The sequence below is a fragment of the Dromaius novaehollandiae genome, chromosome 8 (assembly GCF_036370855.1).
Source record: "Dromaius novaehollandiae isolate bDroNov1 chromosome 8, bDroNov1.hap1, whole genome shotgun sequence".
Classification (NCBI taxonomy): Eukaryota; Metazoa; Chordata; class Aves; order Casuariiformes; family Dromaiidae; genus Dromaius; species Dromaius novaehollandiae.
Window position 1 is genome coordinate 14369019 of NC_088105.1, and position 25423 is coordinate 14394441.

The following is a 25423-nucleotide window of genomic DNA, read 5'->3' on the forward strand; positions in this document are numbered from 1 at the left end:
CACCAGGGTAAGTTAGCCCTTATGTCTTGATAAATAAACATGATTCACTTCTGTTTCTGCTTGAGGTAATACCTTGTCTCGACTTCCAGGAGGGACCAATCCATGGCTGACATTTCTTCCTGGAATACAGCTTGCTGAGCTGAACTTTTTTACTGCCTCATGGGTTGAAAAGTCTCAACATTTGTGACACAAAGATAGAAACTACCGAACACGAAAGAAGTTGCTCTTCTACAGGAGAACCTGTACACCACAGAGCCAAAGCGATAAGTGTATAAACAGCCACTCCAAGGAAATTTGCTCCCATGAAGAATATGATCAAGTTACAAATGATTTGGGCAGTGATATTAGTAATGACAATATTTGTCTTACCTTTACGAAGGCACCGCTTTAAATTGATAGGTTAAAAATCTCAGAGATGAGCCCAGCCCAAACACTCAACAAGTCTAACAGGCTATAATGTCCAAAGAAATCGCACAAATATTATAACTGAAGTAAAGGACTGTTTTGCGATGAAGAGGAACACACAGTTGTTTGTTCCTGTCTGTTGTTCCAGCTACATTCAGGGTTGCAAAAGAAATAAAAGTAGTCAAAGTGATAAACTCTGTGGAGGAGATACCAAATTAATACGAAATCATCAAAACATATAAAGAGCCTTTAGGTAGGCAAGATCCTCTGAATTTGAAAAGGAGTGCTTGAAAAGGAGGAATAAACTGATAGATTATGCATAGAGCTCCAAATACTTGTCAAAGAGAGGAAATACAAGTCTGTTGCACGGTGCCTGTTAGTGGTGCTAAGGGCTTTCCATTCGCGGTGCTGTAGCCTTCCCCGCACCTGCAGCTCTGCAGCCTCTCACCCGACGTGCTGTGGCGGTGGTTTTTCCTTTGCTCGTCTCCTGCTGTTGTTCACACAGCCTTGCACCTGCGACCACCAATATTATCTTTACAGCAGGTTCTCATGGGAAACTATTACCACTGGTGTGAGGCTCACCCCTTCTTCCTCTTTTTTCCTATCCTTTGCCTGTAGCTTTTGGTTTACATTAGGCACCCAATGATACGCGTATACAAGGTTAAACAACATCAGCATTGCAGCACCTGCCCCTGCTCAAAGCCTGCTCTAACCAGCGCTAACGGCATCACAAGCAGGAAGGCCCACTAAGGAGTTTGAGCAGGTCCTGATGAAAACCGTATAATTACTATTGGAAAGGTATTTTGGGGGGCCGCCTGCTGCACTGGAGAGGACACTCGGGGAGGAGGCTCCCCTCAGCAGTTTTCCCTTTCCCTCTTCCGTCTCTCTCTCCTTTTGTTTTTATTTTTCCCCAAAAGTAACTGTCAGCCGTAGGTTTGATGTATGTCATCAGCTGTGAAACCCGCTAACAAACCTTTATGCCTATGAACCTATCTCAACGTCCTTTGTGCCCCAAGTCCCACTTCATAAACAAATTAAGTAAGGATGAAGCTTAGTACATGATGCTATTATATAGTTTTTTCTTACTACGGGGAGGAATGGCCCAGAGTCACCTGCAAAGACTTCAGCAAGACTCTGAAGAGTCTAAAAATCAATAGTCAGGAGCCTGCTGACTTTTCTTTTTCTTGCAGAAAAAAATGCATCTCTTGTGTTTTATTTAAGTGCTCTTCTTGCCTCTAGGGTCTTTGTGTATTAATAGAGCTGACTGGAAGACTTTCTGTCCAACCTGTGAAATATTTCAAACATATGAAGAACATCATCTGGAACAGCAGAGCTGAACAGCCAACACAGTCAGCTGATGGGATGTAAGGGCAGATACACTCCCTGGCTACGTGCCCCGGTGCGGAGAGCTCAGGGAGTCGGGTACCCAGACGAGCCACGAAGCGCTGTAAATCCGGCAGACAAAGAGCTCAGCACTATCGCATCTGCCTGGCAGCCTGCCAGAGAGCCTGCTGAAGGGCGAGAGCAACCTGGAAGGAGCACAAATGATCGTCTCGTTGGTATTATCTATTCCAGCAAAATGTTTTCATTTGGAAGAATCAGCATTTTCTAATAGAAAACTGGTCAGCTAGAAAATCGCCAAACAGCTCCAGCACTCGGTTTAGTCATTCATGTGTTTATACCCATCTTCCAGCTAATTAGCTACTGCTAATACGATGCACGAAGATTTGCTACCTGTGCAGGTAGGAGCTCTCTGAGGGGTGCACGAACCTGCACAACTGGCATCTTTGCAAGCACTCGCTGTGGACTGCTTGTTATCTTCTCTTGCCAGTTATTAAACCCAGCCTCCTAATCTAGCCACTTAGGTATGGTCTTGTTTCTTGTAACACATTAACATACTTTTCTCACTTCTTTTATTTTTAACTGATAACTTAAGCATTTTACAAGTGACGGGACACTAAATTTTGCTTATCTGATTTTATCTACACCTCATCTTCTAAACACAGTCTGAGCCAGGATAAAATTAGAAAGGGATGTTCTAAGTCCTGGGCGCTTTTAATCGCTAGCTTGGCTCAGCTGACAGCTCTAACTGAAAGTGATTATTTATATAGCCCTGTAAATGTTCACATTACTGTTTAACCAAATAAAGTATAAGGCCTGAGTCTGGCAAAATCTTGAGCACATACAAGGTCCTTAATTGCAGGCTTTTCCCGGGGGGTGAGTGCTTTAAATCCTAATTCTGCATTTGACCGAGTAATAACTAAAACTCCTAAGGACATCAGAAATGCCCTGGTGGGTCAGACTAATGCCTCATTTAGCACAGTCGTCTGTCTCCGGGGTGGTGACAAACAGCTAAATAGGAAACCAAGAAACCGGCGACTTTCTCCGTCCCTTCCCCTCATGGCCTCCCCGTAGCCACAGTCTTTATGTTGGGGATGTCAGAGGGTCCTGGTCCTTTACAGCATTCACGTATGCATTTGTGGTCCGTGACCTTGTCTAATCCCTTTTCGAACCCGCTGACTGTCTCCCTCCACAGCCTCCTGCAGCAGCAGCGTCCAGGAACTCGCTGCCTGCTGGGGACGGGCATGTTTGCTTCTACCTGCTTCAAACAGGTCTCCCACCGCTTTCATCAAGTAACTGTCCTAGTACTGCGGTCCCGGTGGATGGCAGTTCTGTGTTCACACCCTCCAGCTCCCTCGTGGCTTGTAAACCTTGACCGTACCCTCCCTCAGCTGCCTCCCCCCGAAAAGGAGACTGGAGCACGCTAGCCTTCCTAGTCCCTTTTTGCAAGGCAGACGTTTGATCCCTTTGATCACTGCACTTTCCCTTTGCACCTTCTCCTTGCTCCTGCTAGACAAGCCCAGTTTAAAACTGTCCTTAGGTCCCCGTTCACAGCCCTGTTGTCCATGGACAACAACATCACGGCCTGCTCCCAGGAAGGACTAACGCCATGTGCTGTAAGGCCCTGTGCATCAAGATACAAAACAACACGCAAGACTTACCTGCTCCACGTCTTTCAAATGCTCTGTACGTGATAGTCCAAAATGGTGAAAATTAAGCAACGAACACTAATTGCTTGTTAATGCTTTTGTCTTACAGCTTCGGCACTTCCAACATTTATTGAGGGCATCCATAATTAACCGTTGACTACAATCTGGTTAAAAAAACACAGATAAAGAAAACAGGAGCAAAACAAACATTTAGGAATTTCATGAAGCATGTGCCTAGAAGGTGGAGGATGTCTTGCAAGGCCATGAAGGATGGTATTGTGGTAACGAAGGAATTGGCAGAGCAGCAGCTCAGTTTACCCAGAAGCTGATAAAAGTCAATCTTGCAATGACTGAGCAAAGTGTGACTGCGATGAAGTAAACAATGCAGACGGATCTCTTTCCGGAGAGGCTCCCATCTCAAAATTGTCTCAGGAAAAAAAATCTTGGCGGTCTCTCTCTATGTATAATTATCCTAAATTCCCAAAAGCACAAAATGTTACCACACTCAGGGAACATTCAGTTCAAATTCAGCTCTACTGTAGATGAGCATAATTTCATGTGCCGTTGAGCAAGGAGTTTGTCTAAAAAATACATTTAAATCAGCAACTGGATTTAACAGAAAACTAACTGCATTATAAAAATGGCTGGAAATATTGTTACATGTATCCTAACAAAAAGAGTCCCTGAGTACAGGAGCTCTTTCTTATTAATGGTAAAGAAACGGAGACAAAACGCAGAGGATAAATGCTGCTCAACTCAAATATGATAACCTATTCATGGAAAAGAAAATGCATGGGCACAATTTAGTACCCTGGTGCCCATGATCCAAAAATCATGCAGTACCAAGCTAAACTGATCTAAAAAATCTCACCTTCACAGTGTTATCTCTGTGTAGTCTTTCCCATGGGTTTTCTTCTGCAGTGCTCTGAGTGGTTGGTTATAAAACTTCATCTTGTTTCCCAGATAGCAACCCAACAGCAACCCGATGATTCTTGGTACTAAGTAAGAGTTGGTCGCTGCCCTCTGTGAAGGTAGTGACTAACGGCAAGTCAAAATACAAGCTACGTTAGCTTACCTGTGCTGCTCTGCTACACCCCCTCGGTTTTAAAAAGAACCGTGTACCAGCCCAAGCTCCCACTTGGTGAAATATGTTCAGCAAATTGCCAGGATGTTCTTAAACGTGAAGACTGCAAAATCTAAAAATTCTCTGTTACAGTAGAAATAACAGGATGCTTTCCAGGCAACAATTTCTCCAGATTTTCACTTACTTGTTTTCAGGAATCTAGCTCAAACCATCCTCTACATCCTCCAGCAGTCTGTATTCCACATACAGCAATCTTAGCTCCTTGTCTCCAAAGCAGAACAGTTTTATAGTCCACTTTTTACAAAAGGAATACATGCTGGCCCTTATATTATCTACTTTCCACACTCTTGCAAGGTAGTATATAATTTAATGTGTTAGTGTACTTAAGACTCTATTACTATCTAATCTTACAGATCCAGTCCTTGGACCATGCCTTCAGCTACGTACAGCTTATGCAGAGCAAAGCAGGCGAGGATAAATGTCAGGCATGGTGCAGGTTAGGGCAGCGAGTACTGACAGCCACACGTTTTCAGTGTTTGATACTTTTCCATTTCTTCCAATGTATTTTCTGGACACAAGGAAAAAAATAGGAGCTATTCATTGGCATCTCCCTTACCTGTGAGGACCCACAGAGCTGGAAAAATGCTGTACATCTCTAGCACCTGACGAGCTCAGTATAGCAGATGGGGAAAAACATTCCATGTTTCTTGTTTCTTTGTCCTTTGGGTAAATATTTATAAATAAATATGCTCTAAAATATACTGTAAATGGTAATGAGCTGCTGGTTTCTTGTTTTTGTCCTTTGGGTAAATATTTATAAATATGCGTTCAACTATAATGTAAATGGTAATGAACTGCTGCTTGTAAAGGCTTAAAACACTGACCCAAGATTGTCATTTATTGAGGCTTAACGAAAAAGAATTACAGTCGCAGTGGAACTGAATGCGCAATTCTCAGAGTAGAAAGGAAACATTAAATGCAAAAAAATCAAAACAAAAAATACAGAAAGAGTAACCGGCAATTTTGTTATCTTGTGGAAAATTCCCAGCAGCCAGTGTCATTTTAACCAGGCTGCTGAACAGCGAGCCACGCGAGGGTTTCAAACGCAGCAACGAGGAAGCCACCAGCAGACGCTTCTGTAGCAGAAGAGCACTAAGCAAGGCCGGCTCTAGCCCCCGCAGGCGCCCCTGTGCTGGACCATCCCCCCGATCACCGGAGGATCTGTGTCAGCCGGCGAGGCCGGGAGTGAGGGCAGTTACGGGCCAGGTCAGCGGCCGGGGGGATCCCCATAGCCACCTGCAAGCCTGGCGCTGCCCTGCTTCCTACGCAAGGTGCCCTAGTGCTGCAGGTTGAGCTCCAGTCGCTGAAAAGCCAGCACTAATGCAGAACGGCAAATGCCGGCTTCTCATCCCTCCACAAAAAATCTCTTCTCTTCCAGGCAAAAATGACTACCAGTGCTCATTAGCAATAGGTGAAAAGGTAATTTTCAGTCATGCCAGGCAAAGCAGAGGCTCGAAGAGAAGTGCAACGAGCAGCCTGCCTACCTCTGAGGGCAGCTTTGCTCAGGGGAGGCTCGGCTGGTCTCTCAGTCGCTCTGCCTGGGCGCCTGGCTGCGTGGCCACGAGCCGGATCCAGTACGAGAGCCATATGGCCATGTTTGCATGAGGCGGTGCTCAAGCTGAGAAATGCTGTTTTTCAGCAGTATGAGCATCAGGATAACACAGCTCCATCGCCAAGACAATCGTCTCAAAGCACAGGCAGAGCCAGCGTCGGTCTGGTGGCACCTACTCAAGCAGACGTTCGCCAGCTAGTTCATCCCATCCGGGCAGGACTCGCTCTAAAAACAGCATAAACAGGTGGACTCTTCAGCCAGAGGGACTTGAGCAAACAGGCAAGCAAAAAGCAGTCCTACTAGGCTACCATTAACAGACAGAGCTTCCCTCACTCCACCTACTCACACCGTAGGGCTTCTGGCAGGAAACCACTTTCGGTGTCATCTCGGTGTTTTGGGGGGAACGTTTGGTCACATCTGAGCTCACTCAGAAGCATTTAATGGGCCAACAAGTCATGTAATGGTAAATTACATATATCCCAAGAGACATGGTATTTTAAAAAAAGGAAGAATAAAGGACAAAAATAACTACAATATTTGCAAGCAACTTAATGGCTTGCAATCTGTTGACAGACTGGAATCTTACAGTCCTGTTGCTTGCACATGAAATGATCTGACCACAAAATGGAAGAACTGATAGTTAAAACCTGGGTAGTCCAAAAACAGATAGATGATAGAGAGAGGTTAAAGCCAGGAGCAATAGCAGAACTTGAGCAAATGGCAATAATTTTTTTCTGATGCTGGGCCACAGATTGTTATTTAGAGGTAGAGTAGATGAGAGATGATCTCTGTCTTTCTGAGTCTGTCATCAGGTTGTGCAAGATGTCGTGGGATATACTGAGTGCAAAGGGAAATAGTTGTCTGATTTGAGATTTCTAGATTCCTTTTTTCCCAAGACTACTGTATCTCTGAGTAAGCAAAAAAATGGGGATGTAGTTAAATAAAAAGCTGTTGATTTTTCAGTTGTAGCTGAAAATAAAGTCTATCAGGAGAGAAAATGAGCAGGCTAGTCATGCCAGTATAAATGTAAATGCAAACTGGAAGAGAAAACAAAGGTAGCTTGGTTGTTTTCGGCTGCAACAAAATAAGCTTTTGTTTCAATTCCACAGCTGTTAGTTTTAATAAATGCAAATGAAGTAATATGGGGCAGACAGAAGATTTAGTAAAAAATATTCAAAGTAGTAAGACGGTATGACGCATACAGAGTGGTTGTGTAATACCCCAGAAAAGCAGAACCACAGCACAGAAAATACAGGCTACCACCACATCCTTCTTTACTCTCCATTTACTTACAAGCTGCCTGTATACAAACTGTCAATGTAAAGATATCTTCTTGTCCCAAGAGGTTTCTCATGCGTTAATCCTGTATCAGGTTCCAGGTGCCCACCCTTTCTCCAAGAAATGCATAAGAAGAATACAGGATACATTCTGCATATGAAGGGAAATCAGGAATATCATTCAGATATAAAGACCTAATTTTTTTTAATTCCAAACCCTTATGTTGCAGGCCATTAACAAAGTCATAGTAGTGACTGAAACCATGTCCTTCCCACTCACCAGCAACAGCACACTGTATGTGCCATGGCACTAAGGAACTCGTGCCAAACTCTATGTCAACATCAGTCATTAATGTCAGTAACATAAAAAAGCAGTTACTTATTAAACATGATGATAACAAAGTTAATATTCCATTTACACGGTAGTTTCTCCATATCTACACTATTTTTTTTCCATGCTTTGAAACACACAGTTAAAATAGTCAAGAGATTATGGCTATGATTACAAATACATCTTAACTCAACCCAGACAGCTAGCACTTAAAATACTTTAGCAGCTGAGGACCACTCAACTGAGGCAACACACTAGAGGAACTCTCCCTTCTCTGCTCGGAAAGGTGCACCTCAAATCTGTTTTACTGCTTTCCTGAACCACGCGGCACGTTAGGAACCAGGAAGCTTGCGCATGTTATTCTTTGTTCCATCTGCAGTTTTCCCTTCACAGACTCCGAATATCGCTTTCTAAAACACAGCTCTTTCAATTTGAAGAGTAAAATAAACCTATGTCATGTTTCCCTACAGGCATCACGACATCGCCCTCGCTGCGCTGCTCACGTTCCAGGGGCAGCTGATGTGCCTCAGGTACCTCCACAATGAGGCACATAAATCCGCAAACCACTAGCCGTATCAGTGCTTTGCTGATGTCAAGCGGAAGAGGATCTGACGTTTCTTTTCTCCAAAAACAAATTTCGCAGTGAGTTGCAACACGCACGTTTTGTCACTCACCGGAGCAGCTTTCACAAAGGCGGAGGCGAGCAGCGGCCCTCCCTCGCCGCCCTGCTCGCTGCTCCCGTTTTGGAGAAGATACCGAATTTTTGCCATTCCAGACTCAAGCACCTCTCATCATTTTTTGTTGTCCACTCTTCTTCTCCACCACAGTAAACAGAGTGCCTTGAATAAATTTGGGTCAGCTTCTGAATGACTTATGGAAAGAACGAGAAAGAGCCTTCACAGCAGCGGCTGGCGGAAGCGCGTGCCTCGGTACAGCCGCTTATTCGAACTATGCTGGAAAATCCACCTTGGGGTGTTTCAGCTGCCAAAGTCCCAGGAGTTTTTAGTGACCATTCTTTCTTCCATAACTTAATGTGCCTTTGCAAATGTTCTGTTAATTTGTCTTTTAGGCATTTGTGATTTTTTTTTAATTAATCTCTTATTAGAACTAATGGCTCCTATTACTAATGCGGTGTGCTGTATTCCTGAGAGACTTGGCCACAGATGTGAAATTAATTTCTCCTAACTACTTACTATATGCTGATTATTTCAGAGGGATACCTGTGGGCTAAAGAAAATTAAGTACAGTCTGCAAAAAAAGAGAATAACCATTCCTTAATACCTGGAAGAAATAATCCTCTCTTCTCCTGCAGCTGATGGGCATTGGTTATTCAGAGATTTGTATAACATGAGACCAATTGCTAATCTAAACATCATCAGGGATATTGGCATAGGACACAACAGAGAAATATCAAGATAATTTTTGTTTTTATTTCCAGTCCTTTTTGCAGCTTACATTAACCTTCTACACTCATTCCTGAGAGGTTCAAGTATACCCCAGAGAGTTGATTTAAGCTGTCTTGTCCCCTTAGTTCTTCCTAAATTCCAGCCTGGTCAGAAATGTTGGCTCCGTTTTCAACTAACAGTTTTAGTTGGAAAGCTACCAGAAAACAAACTTATTTAAAACAAAATGATTAAGTAAACAACTTGATTAAAAATAAAACTCACAACAACTAAACACTCATTTTCTTTTAGTTGTAAAGTGAGTTCACTGTTCCAGGACTTGAACTTTAATTCATGTGTCACACCTCAGAGCAATACATATCTCACAAAGCACTGAAGGTTCCTACTTTGAAGTAGTTTAAGAATTCACCACAGAGTTGGTTTCATTTTTAAAGGATTCTGATATCAAAAGAGCTTAATAAAAGGATCAGGTAAGATGACGGCTAAAATCACAGAGCAGGCACCTGATCATTTCAGCCCTGAAATAAAGCTATCAACTAGGGAAACATTTAAGGTGAAGCTACCTGTCGCCATTGCCTGCCGTGACAGTAACTCTAAGTCGAACGCTGGAATAACAGCACAGAATAGCTCCACTGATTTACATAGTGCTTTACCTGTTTAACCTTTACCTGTGCATTTAAATACATGGGGAAACATCATCACTCTATCCACATATTCTGAAAGTTTGGACCACGGCTTTCCATGTGCAATGACTCACCTAAAGCCAATTAACTGCTTTGCTCCAGAGACCTGTTTGAACGCAGAACTAAGAGCTGATGAGAGCAACGTCCCAGAAGAGCAACGTACCTGTCTGCAACGAATGCGGTTTACTTTGAGGATTGAGAAAGCATTCTGGAGTACTTATCACCAAGCACGCGACTGCCTGTCAAGCTGCTTGGCTGATACCTCTCTCCCAGGCTGCCTGTAAGGCCGTCCGCACCCTTAGCCCAATCCCGCCTGCAGTCTGACCTCTTCGAGGTACCCTTTAACCAGCAGGGAGGGGATTTCCACAGCCCAGTGAAGCCAGGCAGGTATCACCCTGCTCTTCATTTGTCTTCCAGCCTTCAGTCTGGGAGGAGATCGGGGCTCCACTGGGTAAGTGCGGGATGAGCAATATTGCCCGGAAACCTTCATTCTGGCCTTTTCTAACTTCAGAGAGCTTAACTCAACAAACTTAAAGATAGTTTTTGTCAATATGTTAAGTAGAAAGGGTATGAGGCAGCCCTTGCTCAGCTGAAATTTCCACTGACTTTAATGCTTGGATTTGCTCAAATGGTGAAAGGCTGGTTTCTCCTCTCAACTGTCACCATCCGTTAGCACATCTCAGAGACATCCCTTACTTTTCCACTTTTCACAGAAAAGACTACACTGTGACATTGAATGAGAAAAAAAACTATCATACTAAAATAATTTTTTTAAGAAAAAATAATAAATTTACATTTCTGCTAGTGTATTTATTTTCCATGAAGAAACTCTGGTTGCTGGTCTAACTCTGCTAGTTCCACCCAGCCTTTTTGTGGGTTTTGTTTAAACTTTCCCCATCATGCAATATGAATGGAAATGTTTCTTTTCAAAAACTTGAAGCTTTTAGGCAGTACAATTGTTTTTCCACTCCTCTCTAATCTTCAGCATTCTCACTGCTGTGCTCCTGACTGTCCTGACTATCCTGCACACGTTACAGAAGGGATCGGTTTTATAATCCCCGAGCACTTTCCTAGATCAATGTCTGACTAACACCACCTAGGCACTTCGAGAGCGTTTCATTAACTTGGATTAAATAGTCATCAAAAGGACTGCGTTACACACAGATGATACGATAAAGATGATGCCCACGGCCAGACTTAACAAACATAGTTGGTTGTTTAATGTCCCTCACACACCCAGTTTAACAAATACGGCCTTTGGGGGGAAGCAAAATAGACCGCAACCTGAACAAAACACGGCGCCAGTGTTTTGCATCACCTACTTAACCTCAAACAAGATTTATCATCTCTTTTGCCAAGATGGTGCAATCCAGCTCATATCTGTCAAGAAAATTTGGTTGTGAGGAACAGACTGCTTCCCACCAAGCTGTTTGGTTTCTGTATCGACAAAAGCCGTGAGGACTAGGGGAACGTTCTGCCCTTTGAAACGCAGACTGTCTCACAGGCCTGGCTTCAGCTCCACCTTGCAGGAAGGATAACGGGGACACGGCAGGGCCAGGACAGCCGCCCGCAGCTCCTGGCCAACCGGCTGTTCTTACAACACCCGCAGTTAAAGTCACCTTTAAAAATTAAAACTTCAAAACAGTGGGTAGAAGTAGAACCAGAACCAACTGCTCAATGCACAAATTCGTGCTTTTTACAGTTTTACTGTGAGGAAGACAAATGCCCACCCAACAGCAGCACTAGAGCAGACATGCAGTCCCAGCTTATCCTCTTTTTGATAAATTTCACGTCTATTTTTAGAAGTTTTATAAACTAAGATGAGTGCTTATGTAAAGCAGAGAGAGTGCCTAAAGGCTGGGAAAGACGAGCGCTCGAAGAGCTGCGCCTAGTTTGTGCATTGCTCAGAAAGAGGATTTTGCCATTACGTGAAATAGGACCCATTTGCACTAGGACATGTTTTACTTTCCATTTAGGAAAGAGTGAACATTTAATTGCTCCAGGCTTAGCGTTAATCCACAATAGTGCTAAATTTAGATCCAGAAACAGCTTCCTGCAATAAATTCAGATTTGTATGTTGTTAGCTTTAGAGCTGGAAACTGGTAGTGGGCGAAGGGCAACAGCCATCCAGGAGTGGTCTGGGGCGAGTAGCACCCACGGGGACAAAGTCAGAGACAGCGGCACCTTCACTTCAGTGGGCTTTGAGCAGTTTATTAAAAAACTACTGTGTCACACTGAAATTAAAAAAGGGACTAGACAGGCAGAATTTAATCAATAATTAAATAAGACTAAGGCTTTGAGTAAACATTTATACAAAAAAAAAAAAAAAAAAGATCAGTGTGGCAACTGCATTATTCATTGAGAAAACAGTGCCATGCTACACCATGCAGGGTTACTAGTATTCACCAATGCATAGTATAGAGGCAAACCACTTCCATCAGTAGCTGGACACCTCTGTGCTATTTTGTAGACAATCCTCCCAGTCCCTGTGCCTCGAAGGCGACACAGTCTGGAGCAGAGGAAAGAGCAGAGGCTCCGTCAGCGCTGCGGGAAGCAGCACGTCAGTGCTCTTTGCTGCTCTCCTATTCTGACACTTAAATGAGCCATTTCACAGACAGCACCAGCACTGCAGAGCTGCAAATTAAAAAAAAAAGAACACTGAAAATGCGTGGAAACACCCCTGTGTAATCTGCAAAATGTAATACAAACCAAAAAGATGCATCTCAACATCTTACTCCTTTTGAAAATTATTTTCCTGCTAGCCATAGATAACAACAAGGGGTCAATAAGCCGAAGACATTTCTTAAACAACTCTAATGTATGCTTTGAACTACTGTGTAAAAGTACATTCCCCCCTCTTGACTTCAGGAAACTCTGCTATAAAGGCTTCGGACAATTTTTTGTATGTTTTTCTTATCATCCAAGTCTCCTCTATAACAAGAATAAACAAGGACTAGCGTTTTGGAAAACATAGATACAGATTTAAACGCTGTGCAGTAAGTGCTACTCACTAGGGACTCAGATAAGATCAACACAGCTATTGCAACACATAACGCAACCAAGACGGAAAAACCTCATCTTCCACCCTGGACGTTCGCTGCGTACGTTACAGCCCTCCGTGCGTCCCGCTGCCGCTGGTGGGGAGGGAAACCCCACAAGCGCAGGGAGAACAGAGCGTTCCCCAGGAAGCCTGCGCCCGGGCGAGCGCCGTCCCCGGGGCCAGGGCTCGTCTCCTCGGAAGCCCGAGCCCGGATTTCGTCGCAGGCAACAGCTAAGTTCTCCCTGACTTCAGCGGCGAAGCTTGCGCTGCAAGACGCCCTCCCCCCTCACATGGCCTTGGTCTTGCCCTTTTCCAGCGAGGTTACGTTCATAGATTTGTCCTCAGCTACCAAGAGCTTCGTCATTTGGAAAGCACTGAGGTCAGCACACACGGGGACAAGTCTGGCCCGGCTGGGTGGTGTGCTGGTGTTCGCCGTGCAGACGGGTCACAGGCACCAGATCCCCATTCCTGGAGAGCGGCACTGAATGGGGAGCCCGACACAGCGTCTGGAGCTGCGTATTTTTGAAGGGCATCCTGCAACGTGCTGTGCCAGCACGCCGAGCCCTGCGCTCCAACCGCAGCCCAGGGCTTTTCTAGTTCTCCCCAGATGTTCGGAGTAACGCCAGGCAGAGGGGCGCAGGAGAGGGGCGAGAGGCCAGTACCTCCTCGCTTGGCTCGATTAGTGTAGAGCAGCAGCTGTGGGAAACCTGAGCTCCCTCCAGACAGGCAGGCTGAGGTCCTGACCCATTTCGCCATCCCTGCTTTGAAAAACTAGAAGCTGGTAAAACATGGTAATATTTAGGTTTGGTGCATCTAAAACTGCCTGCTCAGCAAGCCCCCAAGCCGGCAGCCCCCTCCCCAGAGAGGCCTCAGCGTGCCCTGCAGCCCGTCCACAGCGATGACATTGTTGGAGATCAGATGCTTTTTTGTTGTTACACAAATGGAAAATATCTTTCGTCATGCAAATGAGTGATCTACCTTCCAGCAAAGGTTAGTACCGGAGAAAAATCACACTGCACAGCATGATGAAGCAAGAAAATATTTTATAAAGTTTCTCTTCTGCAGACAAAACAGCAAAACCCATCCTTTAAGGGTACAATAAAGTCATAAATTAAAAATACACATATCATGCAGCCAATAAAATTTGATTTTAATCTAAATAGTTTTTAAGCTAGAATGCTCCAGTAAGTACTTTTTATAAGGACATCTAATCTCACAGTTCTATATTCAGCTTGTTTTTTTTTTACCTGGAATACTATTTATTTTTTTCCACTGTTCAAAGAGATTACGAATTTTATAAGGGCCCTCTTTAACAGGCACTTTTATTTTTATGGGTATCTGAAAGAAGCAATTAAAAGGTTTACAATAAAAAAGATCAGACAAACACATGATTCACGCTGCAATTTTCCATACACTGACTACTGCCAACTTTACAATTTGGCAGATGCATGGGAATATTTCAGCCCTACCTTTCAAGTCTCCTCCAGAAGTATCAAGCAAGCATTTTATCAGGCTTCATGAACTTCAACAGGTTCTCAGGTTTGGTACGAATAAGCCCCTGAACGAATAAGCCCCTGAACTGTTAACTGCTCAACCAAACCTTACCATGGCTTGAACTTCAGAGCTCTCATTCCCACTTCTCAGGCATGTTTTCCCTCGTGTCTCAGCCACTGCTTACTTCCATCCCCTCTCAGTTTCCGTCCCATTTTCCCACAAGCAGCTGCGGCTGACCACATACTCCAGCCAGTCCTGTAACAACTCCCCACTCCCCACAACAGACTTCTCTCTCTCATCCCTCTGAGCTTCCCGGCAGACTCTCCCTGCCCCCCAGGTCCACATTATTTCAAGATCCTGCTTCAGAGCTCGATGAGCTTCTGCAGTGGACGCAGACGGGAAGCCCCCACGTTCACCAAGCAGCTACACAAGTTACAGTTAGTACCACACTACTGCATCCAGGGCAGATACTCAAAGAAAAGGGACTCAGAGCAAATCAAGGTGAAAAACTTGAAACTAGCCTCAAAAATGGGGAAAAAAGGAAATTACAAGTCAGGTAGAAGAGTAGGATATACCAAGTGTCATGGCCTTGCAGCGGCTGGGTGAGAAAAATCCGCTCTGCTCTGGGTAAGGCCCCGGGCTGCATTTCCAGCAAGCTGTTTCACACCAAAGCAGCCTGCCCACCCCGGTCGGAGGCTGCACGCCGTGAGGTTCGCACGTGCGGACGGCGTTCCCGGTCTCCAGCAAGTCGCAGGCTGCTCAGCAGCTCCTGGCCAGCTCCAGCCCAAATCACTTGCAGCTGCACAGCTCGGCTGACCCCAGGGCTCGCCCCGAGCGAGGGTGGAAACGCTCGGAAGTCAGCACAGCTCTGTCCATCACACAGGCACTGCCGCTGCTGGACCGCTCTCAGGCAAATTCCCTCCGATGGAGCTTCTGACACCAACGTTTCCACACCACTTGCAGCCTTACCTCCCCGGGAGTCTCCATATGCCCTCTTCCCCCATGGTAACATCTCCATAACAATTCCCTGTTAGAAATACATATAATACATACCTGTTGCCTTGAATGTTTTTTTTTGCAATTTTGTAAAATTTGGAAGATGGAATTTTATTTTCCTACCAGACCCTCAATATATCCTGCAAAGGACATCTAACAGGCAGCACTGAAAATCATCCGTATTCAAATGTTTTTACAGATTACATGGTATTGATTTTCTCTATATATCTCATCTACAGCAAAATGCCTTTGCACAGCTGTGCGCACACTGCAGCCAGGGAGGTCGTCAGACCATGGCGATCCCCAAGGAGGATCGGACATCTGGAGCTACATGACTGCAAGGAAACCAGTCAGCACGGCAGGAGTCAAAGCCTCTCTGCTTTTCGGGGCAGAAAATTACGTGGTGTAAAGCAGTGTAGAAAGCAAGACATGCTCACAGAAAAGAGAAAAGCAGGGCAGGTTAAAGAGAAACTCGTGATTCCCAAATCCAAATTCTTTGGGCATGATGCCCTTCAAAGGGACGCTGCTGAGAAGGAGCACATGGCCCCTGGGGCAAGCCAAAGGCTGAAGTCAGTCGTTGCAACCTCAGCCTGGTGTACTGGGAGCAATTTGCACAATTCACTGGTAGGTGGCAACACCATACAGGAATAAAAATATGCGCAGACAGCTTATTAAAATGATGAATAGCCTGAGTCAGCTCACAGGTGGACACCAGAAATACCGAATACTCGGATTTATGCTTACTTTTTTATTAAGAAGCTTGCTACAGAGTCCTTCCCCGTGCGCGCGTACCCACCGCGCACAGCTATTTCCCGCAGCCGCGCAGGAGCGGCAGGCAGAGGCGCGGCGCAGCCTGCGGCACCGGCTCCCTCCCGCGCAGCGCTAGCGCGAAGAGCTGCCGAGACACGGCGAACGCGGGCCGCGGAGGGGGAGGCAAGGGGAGGGAGCCGCGCCGCAAGGCAGGCCCGGCCCCACGCCGCTTTTCTGCCAAAGAGCCCCGTCCGCGAGCGCCGCTCCCCGCGGCCAAGGGGCGGGGCGGGGCGGGGCGGGGGCGGGGCAGGGCGGCTATAAGGCGGGCGGCGGCGGCGGGGCCGGCGCGGAGCGGAGCGGGGCGGGCGCCATGCAGAGCGCGCTGTTCCTGGCGCTGCAGCACCGCGGCGCGCAGATGGAGCGGGGCGGCCGCCGGCGCGGCGAGGAGGCGGAGGAGAAGGAGAAGGAGAAGGAGAAGGGCCGCGTCAAGAGGACGATGTGAGTGGGGTCGCCGGGGGGGATCCGCCGCCGCCGCCGCTGGGCTTCTCCGGGCTGCCGCTCTAAACATCCCTTTTTCCTTCCTCCAGCATTAGAGATTGGAAAACGAGGCTGAGCTTCTTCCTGCAAAACTCCTCCAATTCCGCTAAAATGAAACCCAAGAAGGCAGGAAAGCACCACACCTACTTCAGGTAACTTCTGATAAACACTGGAAGTGGCTCAAATATCTTACTAACTGAGAAATAAAACGTGAGCAGTGGTCTAATACCCTCCCTCCTTTTAAGCAGACCTTCCCCTGAAGAAGCCCAGCTGTGGTCGGAAGCTTTTGATGAACTTCTGGCTAACAAATGTAAGTTCTTCTTTAACGTGGAGCAGCTCCATCAGCCTTGCGCTCCTATGCGTTTCTAGGAGGTTTCTTCCTCGCGTGTCAGCGTTGTACCTTGCTTTTGTTAATGCACGCAGCTTTGGTTCTGGTCTTTGAAATAAATGCTTTAAACCATTTCAAAACCAACTTTAGAGAAATAAATTCTTTTAAATTTTGTAAGCCAATATTAAAACATCAAGAACACTTTATAGTAGAGGATTTTTTCTTCTTGATTTAGCTGTAACTTTGTAATTAAACCATACCTTGAGCTGGCTTTGCCAAACACCAGAGGCGCATTTGTTCACTGTGCTCTCTGCATATCCAAGACAAATGCATTAAAATAATTTGGGAATGATTTTGCAACACTGGTGTCAGAAGTTGAATGAACTCTGGGTTTTGCTGTAGCTCTGCACGGAAAGCACTTAGGAGCAGAGCAGAAAAGACTAAGAAATAATATCACCATTTGCGCTTTGAACTTCTGAGTTGACCTTTCCACTGCAAAAATATTCCACAGGTTTGTAGCACTGTCATAAATATTTATTCCAGTCTAAAGGTTAACACATGAAATCCTATCTCAAGAGGTTTTTTTTTTTTTTTTTTTTTTAAGTATTTGTGCGTACATCAGAAAAGGGAACATACAGACCACAGATGGCTTTCATTTTTGTTTACCTAAAAACAACTAACAAAGTGAAGCTTGCCAAGCCATTAGAGGGTTAAGTTTTTGCATACGTAAATACAGACTTTATTGCCATGACACCCCTGAAAGAAACAGGCCAGAACTACAGCAATATGTTTTGGTAGGAACAGCCATGACAAATGGGCGAATTCAAGATTCCTGAAATACTTAATTGATGTATTTTTTGCTTCCCCCCTTCCCTAGATGGCCTTGCTGCTTTCCGAGCTTTCCTGAAGTCCGAGTTCTGTGAGGAGAACATTGAGTTCTGGTTGGCCTGCGAGGACTTCAAGAAAACCAAGTCACCCCAGAAGCTGACATCGAAAGCAAAAAAAATCTACAATGACTTCATTGAAAAGGAAGCTCCTAAAGAGGTAAAAAAAACCTAAACACAACTGCCCTGTTCTGTGGGTTCATACAGCCCTGCTTTATTTCTCTGAACTCATTTCAAGTTAGAGGCCAAAAATTCATCATACATAGCTCACTGTTAACATCTGCATCTGAACAGAACTCACTTCCCCGACTGCCTTTCCACCAAGCTGGAAAATTGCACAAGCAGCATTTCAGAGTAGCCACCTTCTCTCAGCCAGAAAAAATCAGAGCCTCATTTAATACCTGTAACATATTTGAGAGTTAAGCATGGAAACAGTATCATCTAAATTGCTTTCTTTAAGGAAGTTTCATTAATCAAAGACTGTAGTAATAGGGTTTTTAGCTTTTTTCTCACCTCTCTCAAAAAATGTAGTTCTCTGAAGTAAAAGTCCTTCTTTGTATTTCAGATAAACATAGACTTTCAAACCAAGAACATGATTGCTCAGAATATTCAAGAAGCCACACATACCTGCTTCAGCGCAGCGCAGAAGAGAGTTTACAGCTTGATGGAGAACAACTCGTACCCACGGTTTTTAGAATCCGAGTTCTATCAGGAGCTGTGCAAAAAAGCGCCCAGAGTGGCCCAGGCAACATGAGCTGCCGCGAGGAGCACAGAGAAACCTCTCAGCTACTGAGGAAGAAAGCCACAGGTCCCAGCAGCATCCCGACCGGAAAGACTGAGATACCAAGCGCACAGTCTGTCTGCTAGGATGCCCGGACAAGTACTGACTGTGGTGCAAAGCCAACGGCAGGGGAGGACGCTGGAGGGCATGCAGGGGCTGCGGCCACAGGGGTCGCAGCCCGCTGCTGGGGACGGACCTTTTTCCGTCAACACCGCAGTGAAAAGGTGGTTCCGTGTTTTAGACGAAGCTGTGTGGCGTGATGCTCCTCGTGTCACAGGGGAGGTGTTGATGCAGTAGGTTAGAGCAGAGCTTCCCTTTGGTAGGCACAAGTAGCTCTGTACAGCTGAGCAGTGCTGGGAGCTTGAGTAATTGGTTACATACTTATTTTTCCTAAACATCAACCAGTGCTGCTGTCATCATTCCCTTAGTGTCTCAACACTGGTTGTATAAACTGAAGATTTGTAGCTGCAAACAGCTGTATCAGGCATTTCTGCATCTGCTAGACACTAATAGCACCAGCAGCACGAAGCAAGGAAGGGGGATATCGTTCGCTCCCCAGAGGAGCGGGTCGTGTCACTAAGTACACAGGGCTGGACGATGTCAGTGGGGCTGCAGGGGAGCAAGCTGAAGGCAAAACATGGCCGCAGCGAACAGGAGCTAAGTGTATTATGTGCAGATTATGGTTGTGTTGAATGCTGTATTAATGTCATAATTGTCTTGAGGACAGCAAGCTTCAGTGAAGTTTTTATTGTTTTTAATAAACTATTTGATACAAAACTTATGTTGCTTAAGTTGTTTTGCATACATGTAGATGTACTGTCCAGTGCCAAAATCTGGAGTACTGGGAACAGGCATCCCGCAGCAATCGGTCTCATGGGTGGGATTGCAGTAGGGCTACCCCTAAAGCTGCTAGGTTACACACTAACAGGCAAGCACACCTTTCAGGGAGTGAAAAATCCTCCAAGGCTGTAAGCTGCAGTAAGGCTTAACATGGGAGATTAGTTCCTCTACATCCTCTATTAAATCTCAACCACCTCCACATTAAAACAATACCTTGAGATATCACCAGGCACTTGTTTAGACACAAGGACAGAATTCATACGTAGCATCAACTAGAAACCAGCAGTAAGTTACTTCCTATAGCTCATGAAGGCATCAGGCCCACGAAGCCACCACCAGCACTCCTCCTCCTGGAGGTCACAGGCATAAGACTATATTTGGAAAACAAGTGCCAGTACTAAAGCAATAACACAGCTGCTACTGTTCAAGATTTCTGCTTCAGACCAGAGCTTAACAGGGTTTCTTTTTAACCAAACTACAAAGCCTGTGTGGAATCAGAGATGACACTTGAAAAACCACTTGACTCTCTGCTAGATGAGTACCCCTTTGAGGGAGAAATCACCGATCGCTGTCAACTAGATAGATGCAGTATCCATGGAATAACAAGATCCAAGAAAGCAGTAGCTCCAAAACAATTCCCTTATGAGCCCTAATTTTGTCAGACCTGTGACTTGTCTGAACTCAGGCTGTTCAGATCCTGACCCAGATACTTTGACTCCACTCTACAGGTCACACCTTTAACTCTGCAAAGCCTAAATCCCATCATCCATACCCACAGCAGTCACTTCTCTAATGATCCACTTTCCCAGGCAGCAAAAAAGTTCTAACTACAAGATTTTCCACCCAGATTGTTCAAAAGCAACAAATTATGTGTATACAATACTATATACATACTATACTGCCTCCACTTGCAGAAAGAAGCATATTTGGAGATAGTGCATCCTGATACAGCCTTACTTCTCTTCCTCAGCCTGCTGCAGGATCCCTGTAAGGTATAGGTAAAAGGGACATGAATTCAGCAATATTTCTTATAGCAATTGCCTGCAAGTCTGAGCTCCTGCATGTTGTGCCTGGGATGCACTTGCACTGTTCAGTGCTTCAGCTCTCCGGGACAAACAACCTTTGTTTTAGCCACACTTCCCTTAATCCAGGTGGAGGTTTTGGATCAGCAGGGATATGACCATGGAACCAGTGCCAGGAGTCTCTTAAGGCCTGATTCTCACACAGCTAAATTCACTATCGGTTTATAGTTATATCCACATAAAACGAGCGGAAGACAATACTAAATCCAATAGCTTACTGCAATGGAGAAAGCTTTTTCCCAGCCAGGAAAGAGATCTGGCTGATGACAGTTGCTTTCATAGGGTAACAAAATAACAAAGAAAAAGAAAGAGCCAGAAATGCACCTATTAATGACTCGGAGCCGGGGTGGGAGCGACTCCATGAATCTCCAGTGGTTCCAGCAAAGCTGCACTAATCTGTGCCAGTCTGGATGTGGTAATTAAGCAGTGCCAGTCTGTGCTTTCATGGAGAGAAGTATTTGTAATACCAGCAGGTGCCAGAGCTCCTTGCAGTGCAGTGTGCGCTGGGGAGGGGAGCGAGGTGGGGCAGCCAGGCAGGGCATCACTGCCCGAGGGCCACTCGTGTGTGTTTAAGACTTTTACTGCTAACACTTATCTTCAAGCAGTTGCTTTGCTTCCACCGAACTTGCCATGAGGGCAGCAGCAACCCAAGCCGTGCCGTGGCCCTGGTATGGTCTTTCTGCAGCACTCACCAGCCCTGATTTCAAGGCTCAGCTTTGCAGCAAGATCATTCAGTGCATCAACAGCAAAAGTCCTATTTTTTAGTAAAGTGCTTGCAACATCTGTGCATGCAACACTCCCTCCAGTTGTTGCTTTCTCAGTTCATAAGAACTGTTTTCCCAGTTCCCAGAAGGAACTTCACCATAAAGAAGGCAAAACAAACCCGTTGCAAGTGCTGCAACCCCTGGAAGACTGAGTATTTCTTGGAGAGGCACAACCAGTGACTGCTTTAAGAGCTGCTGCTTCCAGACTCTAGGCATCCTTGTATCTGCAGTTAAAATTGGTGCTCGGGTATCAGTATCCAATGGCAACAAATAATAAACTGCTCATTCCTGCACAACCCAGCTGAACAGTTAACCCTGCCTCCCGACAACAGGGCTCAAACCAACAGCAGCGGCACACAGCCTGCTCCCTGGCAAAGAGGCAGGTCTGGAAGCAGCCGCAGGAGGTTTGCAGAGCCGGGGCCCACAGACCAAGGGCCAGAGCAGGACACCTGGTCCAGGCATGGCCCTTTCCTAGCTCCTGTCACGTTGGGGAACTGCTCCAGCTCATCCCCCTAATGAGCAGCAGAAAAAAAAAGAGAAGGGATCCTCCAAGGTACCTGCGCTCCAGGTACCATAACTGCTGAGGAACACGGTCTGCGGACAAATTGTTGTATGGACAAACTTAACTCCTTCAGAGAAGCGACTCGCTGCAGGAGCTGAGGACAGGAGGAGGGGGCAGCTCTCCCAGGCCGGGTGCGCGGGGGCCAGTTCAGAGCTGCCCCCAGCCCTGCCGTCACAGCCTCCCGTGGCAGGGCCAGTCCTGCTGCTCCCCCGAGAGCGAGTGCTAGCTCATGTACTTATATAAATATAACTAATGTTGACATACAGAGAGTCCAGGGATCCAGATTTGCTGAGAAAACACTCAGCAAGTCTTGAATAAAGGCAACTTCTTTTTACTGTCCATGTATCACCAGTTTATTGCTGGGGGGGACATTGTTTGCTTGTTTCTTAATAACAAGTCTTGCAGTGTTTGGTGCTTTTCTTAGAGCTCTGGCTACTGGAGGCAAATGATTCTTCTGCTTCATACCCTTAAAATCACCCTCATAATTATGAGAACTGTGAAGTTACAGCCTGAGTATGTGCATCTCTAGTAATTCCCCAGACCAGAAGGCAATGCAAAGACTCTAAAGTTATTTCCAAAAAACCCAACACAACTAATTGTTTTTAAGCTGATCTCATGAATTGGAAAAAATAGGTCACGAGTTTCCGATCTCTGGATTTCACAACAGCTTGTTTTAAAAGGCTTGCTCTGCCACTGAAGCATATGCCAATCTGATGGAGAGACCTCCGTGCTGTCAAGAAGGCAACACGCAAAGCAATCTCTTCAAACGCCAAGCCAGAGGAGCTGATCCTTGGCAGAGGTAGCCCAGCCCCAAGGCTGGAGAGGGTCCCTGGGACCAGGGCAAGTTAAACAGCAGTGCTGACTCACTGCTCCCATCAAACAAGAAAGCACAGCCTCTCAGTAAACAAGCTTCAATGCAGTGTTCTTGTTCCACATATTTATACATTGCAGCTGAAAAACATGCCAAGAATATAAATACGATGTGTAGCTCCACTTGAAATTCCCAAATCCTGTTTGAAAAGGGGAGACAGATGACACTGTAAAGGGTTTTACAGGCATGCACACATGCATGTGGAAGGGTTTGAGCACTAGGACTTTATGACTTGGCACTTGCACGGAGCAGAAAAGTGACCTTTAAAAGTAGTTTTAGGAATTCCATAGATAATTTTTTCTGAGGGACTAACTTGACTTAGCATGAGTTAAAGTAGCAGGGAAAAGGAAAAAAGCAATTGGAATCTGGGACTACAGCCCAAACTGATCTTCCTTTTAGGGGCAAGGCATCACCACGGGCTCCTCCTCACCCCACCAGTACAGCAGTTCTCAGTGGCCCTGCAGCTCCAGGCGAGCCAGGAGCAAATCGTCAGGGGGCAGCAGGACATGGGGACAGGACTGGAGACCAGCTACCACGTCAGCCCCAGGTCCCTTCCAGAAACAGGGCCAGAAGGAGGACCAGAGACAGACCTACCTGCAACAGAGGTCACAGCTCACCCAGGAGGCCAGACTGGAGATAAGACTGGACCTGCAGCACAGCCCAAAAAAGGAGCAGTCCTCAGGCCTGAGCTTAAATGGGCCCCGGGCAGGGTGAGGGCCAGCTGGGCTCATCAGGGCAATTAACACCCATTAGAGCCCTCAGGGCCTGACACAGACACGGAGGTGCCTCATTCCTGAGGGCTACTATCCAGCCGTATGGCCCCATCAATTCACGGCCTTGAAGCAGTCCGAGTTTTTGAGGCGGCCCTGCAGCAGGGCTGGGGGTGCATGGCTTGAGAAGTGCACTGCAAAGTTAACCCAGCTCGCACGGTTTTGTAGCTGTGCTATTTGACGTTACTCTGAGCTCTGCAACTGTGGGCCCGCACAGAAACCTGGGGAAAATAGTGCCCCTGTTATCCCACATAGGAGTTTACAACGTGAGTCCTCTGGCAAGCTTTCATGAAAATAATCATTTAGATCAGAGTTTCCAACAGCTACAAAGTACCCATGAGCAGCAATTATATGATGTTCCTTTAAAAATATTAAATATTCCATTCAAGATCCTCTGACAGAAATTAATACTTGCTTTTCCAAGCCAATTTTCCCACTTCAGATTCAGTGGAATAAGTTGTGTTTCTGCATTACAAATTTAGCCCAGAGAGCAGCTATGTGGGTTCTTGGATCAGACCCTAACTTTGGGCTTTCAGAAGGCATGGTACTAATCTAATATTTATAGGGCTTGGAAAGTCAGCTGTCCAGTATGGAAAAGGCACTTGTGAGCAGCGTGGGGTGTTTATTTAGCTGCTGCGTTTCTTAGCCTGCACAGATGACACAGGGAAATAACAAAACCACGAGATGACACACGCATTGCAGAGGGGCGAGAGCGGGCAGTAAGGGGCTGTGCGTGCACGCTTGCCTTTCCACTGCTGCTTTTAAAGGCGGAGAGGATGAACCCTTCCACTAGCAGCAAGTGAGGAGAGCGGCTCCATGCCCATCGTGGCCGGCCACCCGTGACGGGGATGCTGGGAAGCAGGAGAGCCATGGTGGGAGCCCGCCGCGAGCCGGCCTCCCGCAACAAGGCAGGGCCCTCCGCCGCGGCCGCAGGCTTCCCTGCTTTCAGGAGGCATCTCGCTGCGTCACGGAGACTCTCTGTCGCGTACAGCTGCCCTCGCTGGCGGCTGCCCAGGTTTAGTGCGTCTGTGTGCAAGGCTGAGCTGTCCCCTGGTCCGGCTGCAGCTGGTCCCTGCTGTTTGCTGCTCCCTGGTCCCCCCTCCGCGGAGGGGACCCTGGGAGGGGGAGGAAGGGGGCTGCAGAAAGCGGCCCCCCAGGACACTGCCCCTTGCGTTCAGTGTCATCGGCAGTCCTAAATGTCGCTTTTGCTGCCCATCCTCCCTACAGACTTCTGGGGTTTAGGGTGGGATCTTGCCGTTTTGGAAAGGAGCAGTCAGCTCGCTCCGCAGCGAAGCAGCTCGGCCCTTGACGATGAAGGTGCCAGATAAAACAGGCAGCATAAATGGGCCACAGTTAAAAGCTGGGAAAAAGAACAGAAGTGGCCTTAGGATCAGATAGTAGAAGAGCTTTATGGCTGGAAGGGTGAAGCTACATAGCTACACGATCCAACTGGCTGCATTTTTATAACGGTGCAGTTATCAAACCTGTTTCAACAGGCTAATGCCTGTATAGATGCAGAGGTGGTTGTTGAATATGTATGCATTTTTTTTCCATTAAAACTTCTTCACATCATTTCTGTAGAGGAAAAAACAAAGTACTCTTCAGAGGTGGCTGTGCGAAGAGTCTGGGTTAGCCTAACAAAAAGGGACCAAATTCATTTTCATCTCCAGTTCTGACAAACAGATTCTATCTCCAGAGAGAGGCTTACAAACTAGGGCCAAATCCATCGTTTTCAGGAAATCGCTAAGCCAGGAGTCACCCCACCATTCATGTGGCTCTTCCCATAAGTCAGTGAGGAAGGAATAGGGGATCTGTCTTTTGCTAGCACTAAATCAACAATACACCATTATCACCATCTAGATTTACTTAAAACTAGCATTTGCTAACTATCACTGGGCCCAAACTCCTAATCCTGGCAGAAAGTATAGCACCTACTAGG

The 25423-nt window shown here is 46.2% G+C and overlaps 1 protein-coding gene across 2 annotated transcripts; it reads left to right on the forward strand.

Annotated features, from left to right (window-relative positions):
* Positions 1-16387: 16387 nt before the first annotated feature.
* Positions 16388-19372, forward strand: LOC112997432 (regulator of G-protein signaling 2). Of its 2 annotated transcripts, none has more exons than XM_026123448.2 (5): positions 16388-16563; positions 16653-16754; positions 16848-16912; positions 17808-17974; positions 18380-19372. In XM_026123448.2, the coding sequence occupies exons 1-5, from the start codon at positions 16436-16438 to the stop codon at positions 18566-18568; spliced, it is 651 nt and encodes a 216-aa protein (XP_025979233.1). In that variant the 5' UTR covers positions 16388-16435; the 3' UTR covers positions 18569-19372. The 2 variants fall into 2 exon arrangements, with proteins under 2 accessions (XP_025979233.1, XP_025979234.1); XM_026123449.2 differs by having other exon boundaries at positions 16851-16912.
* Positions 19373-25423: the final 6051 nt, after the last annotated feature.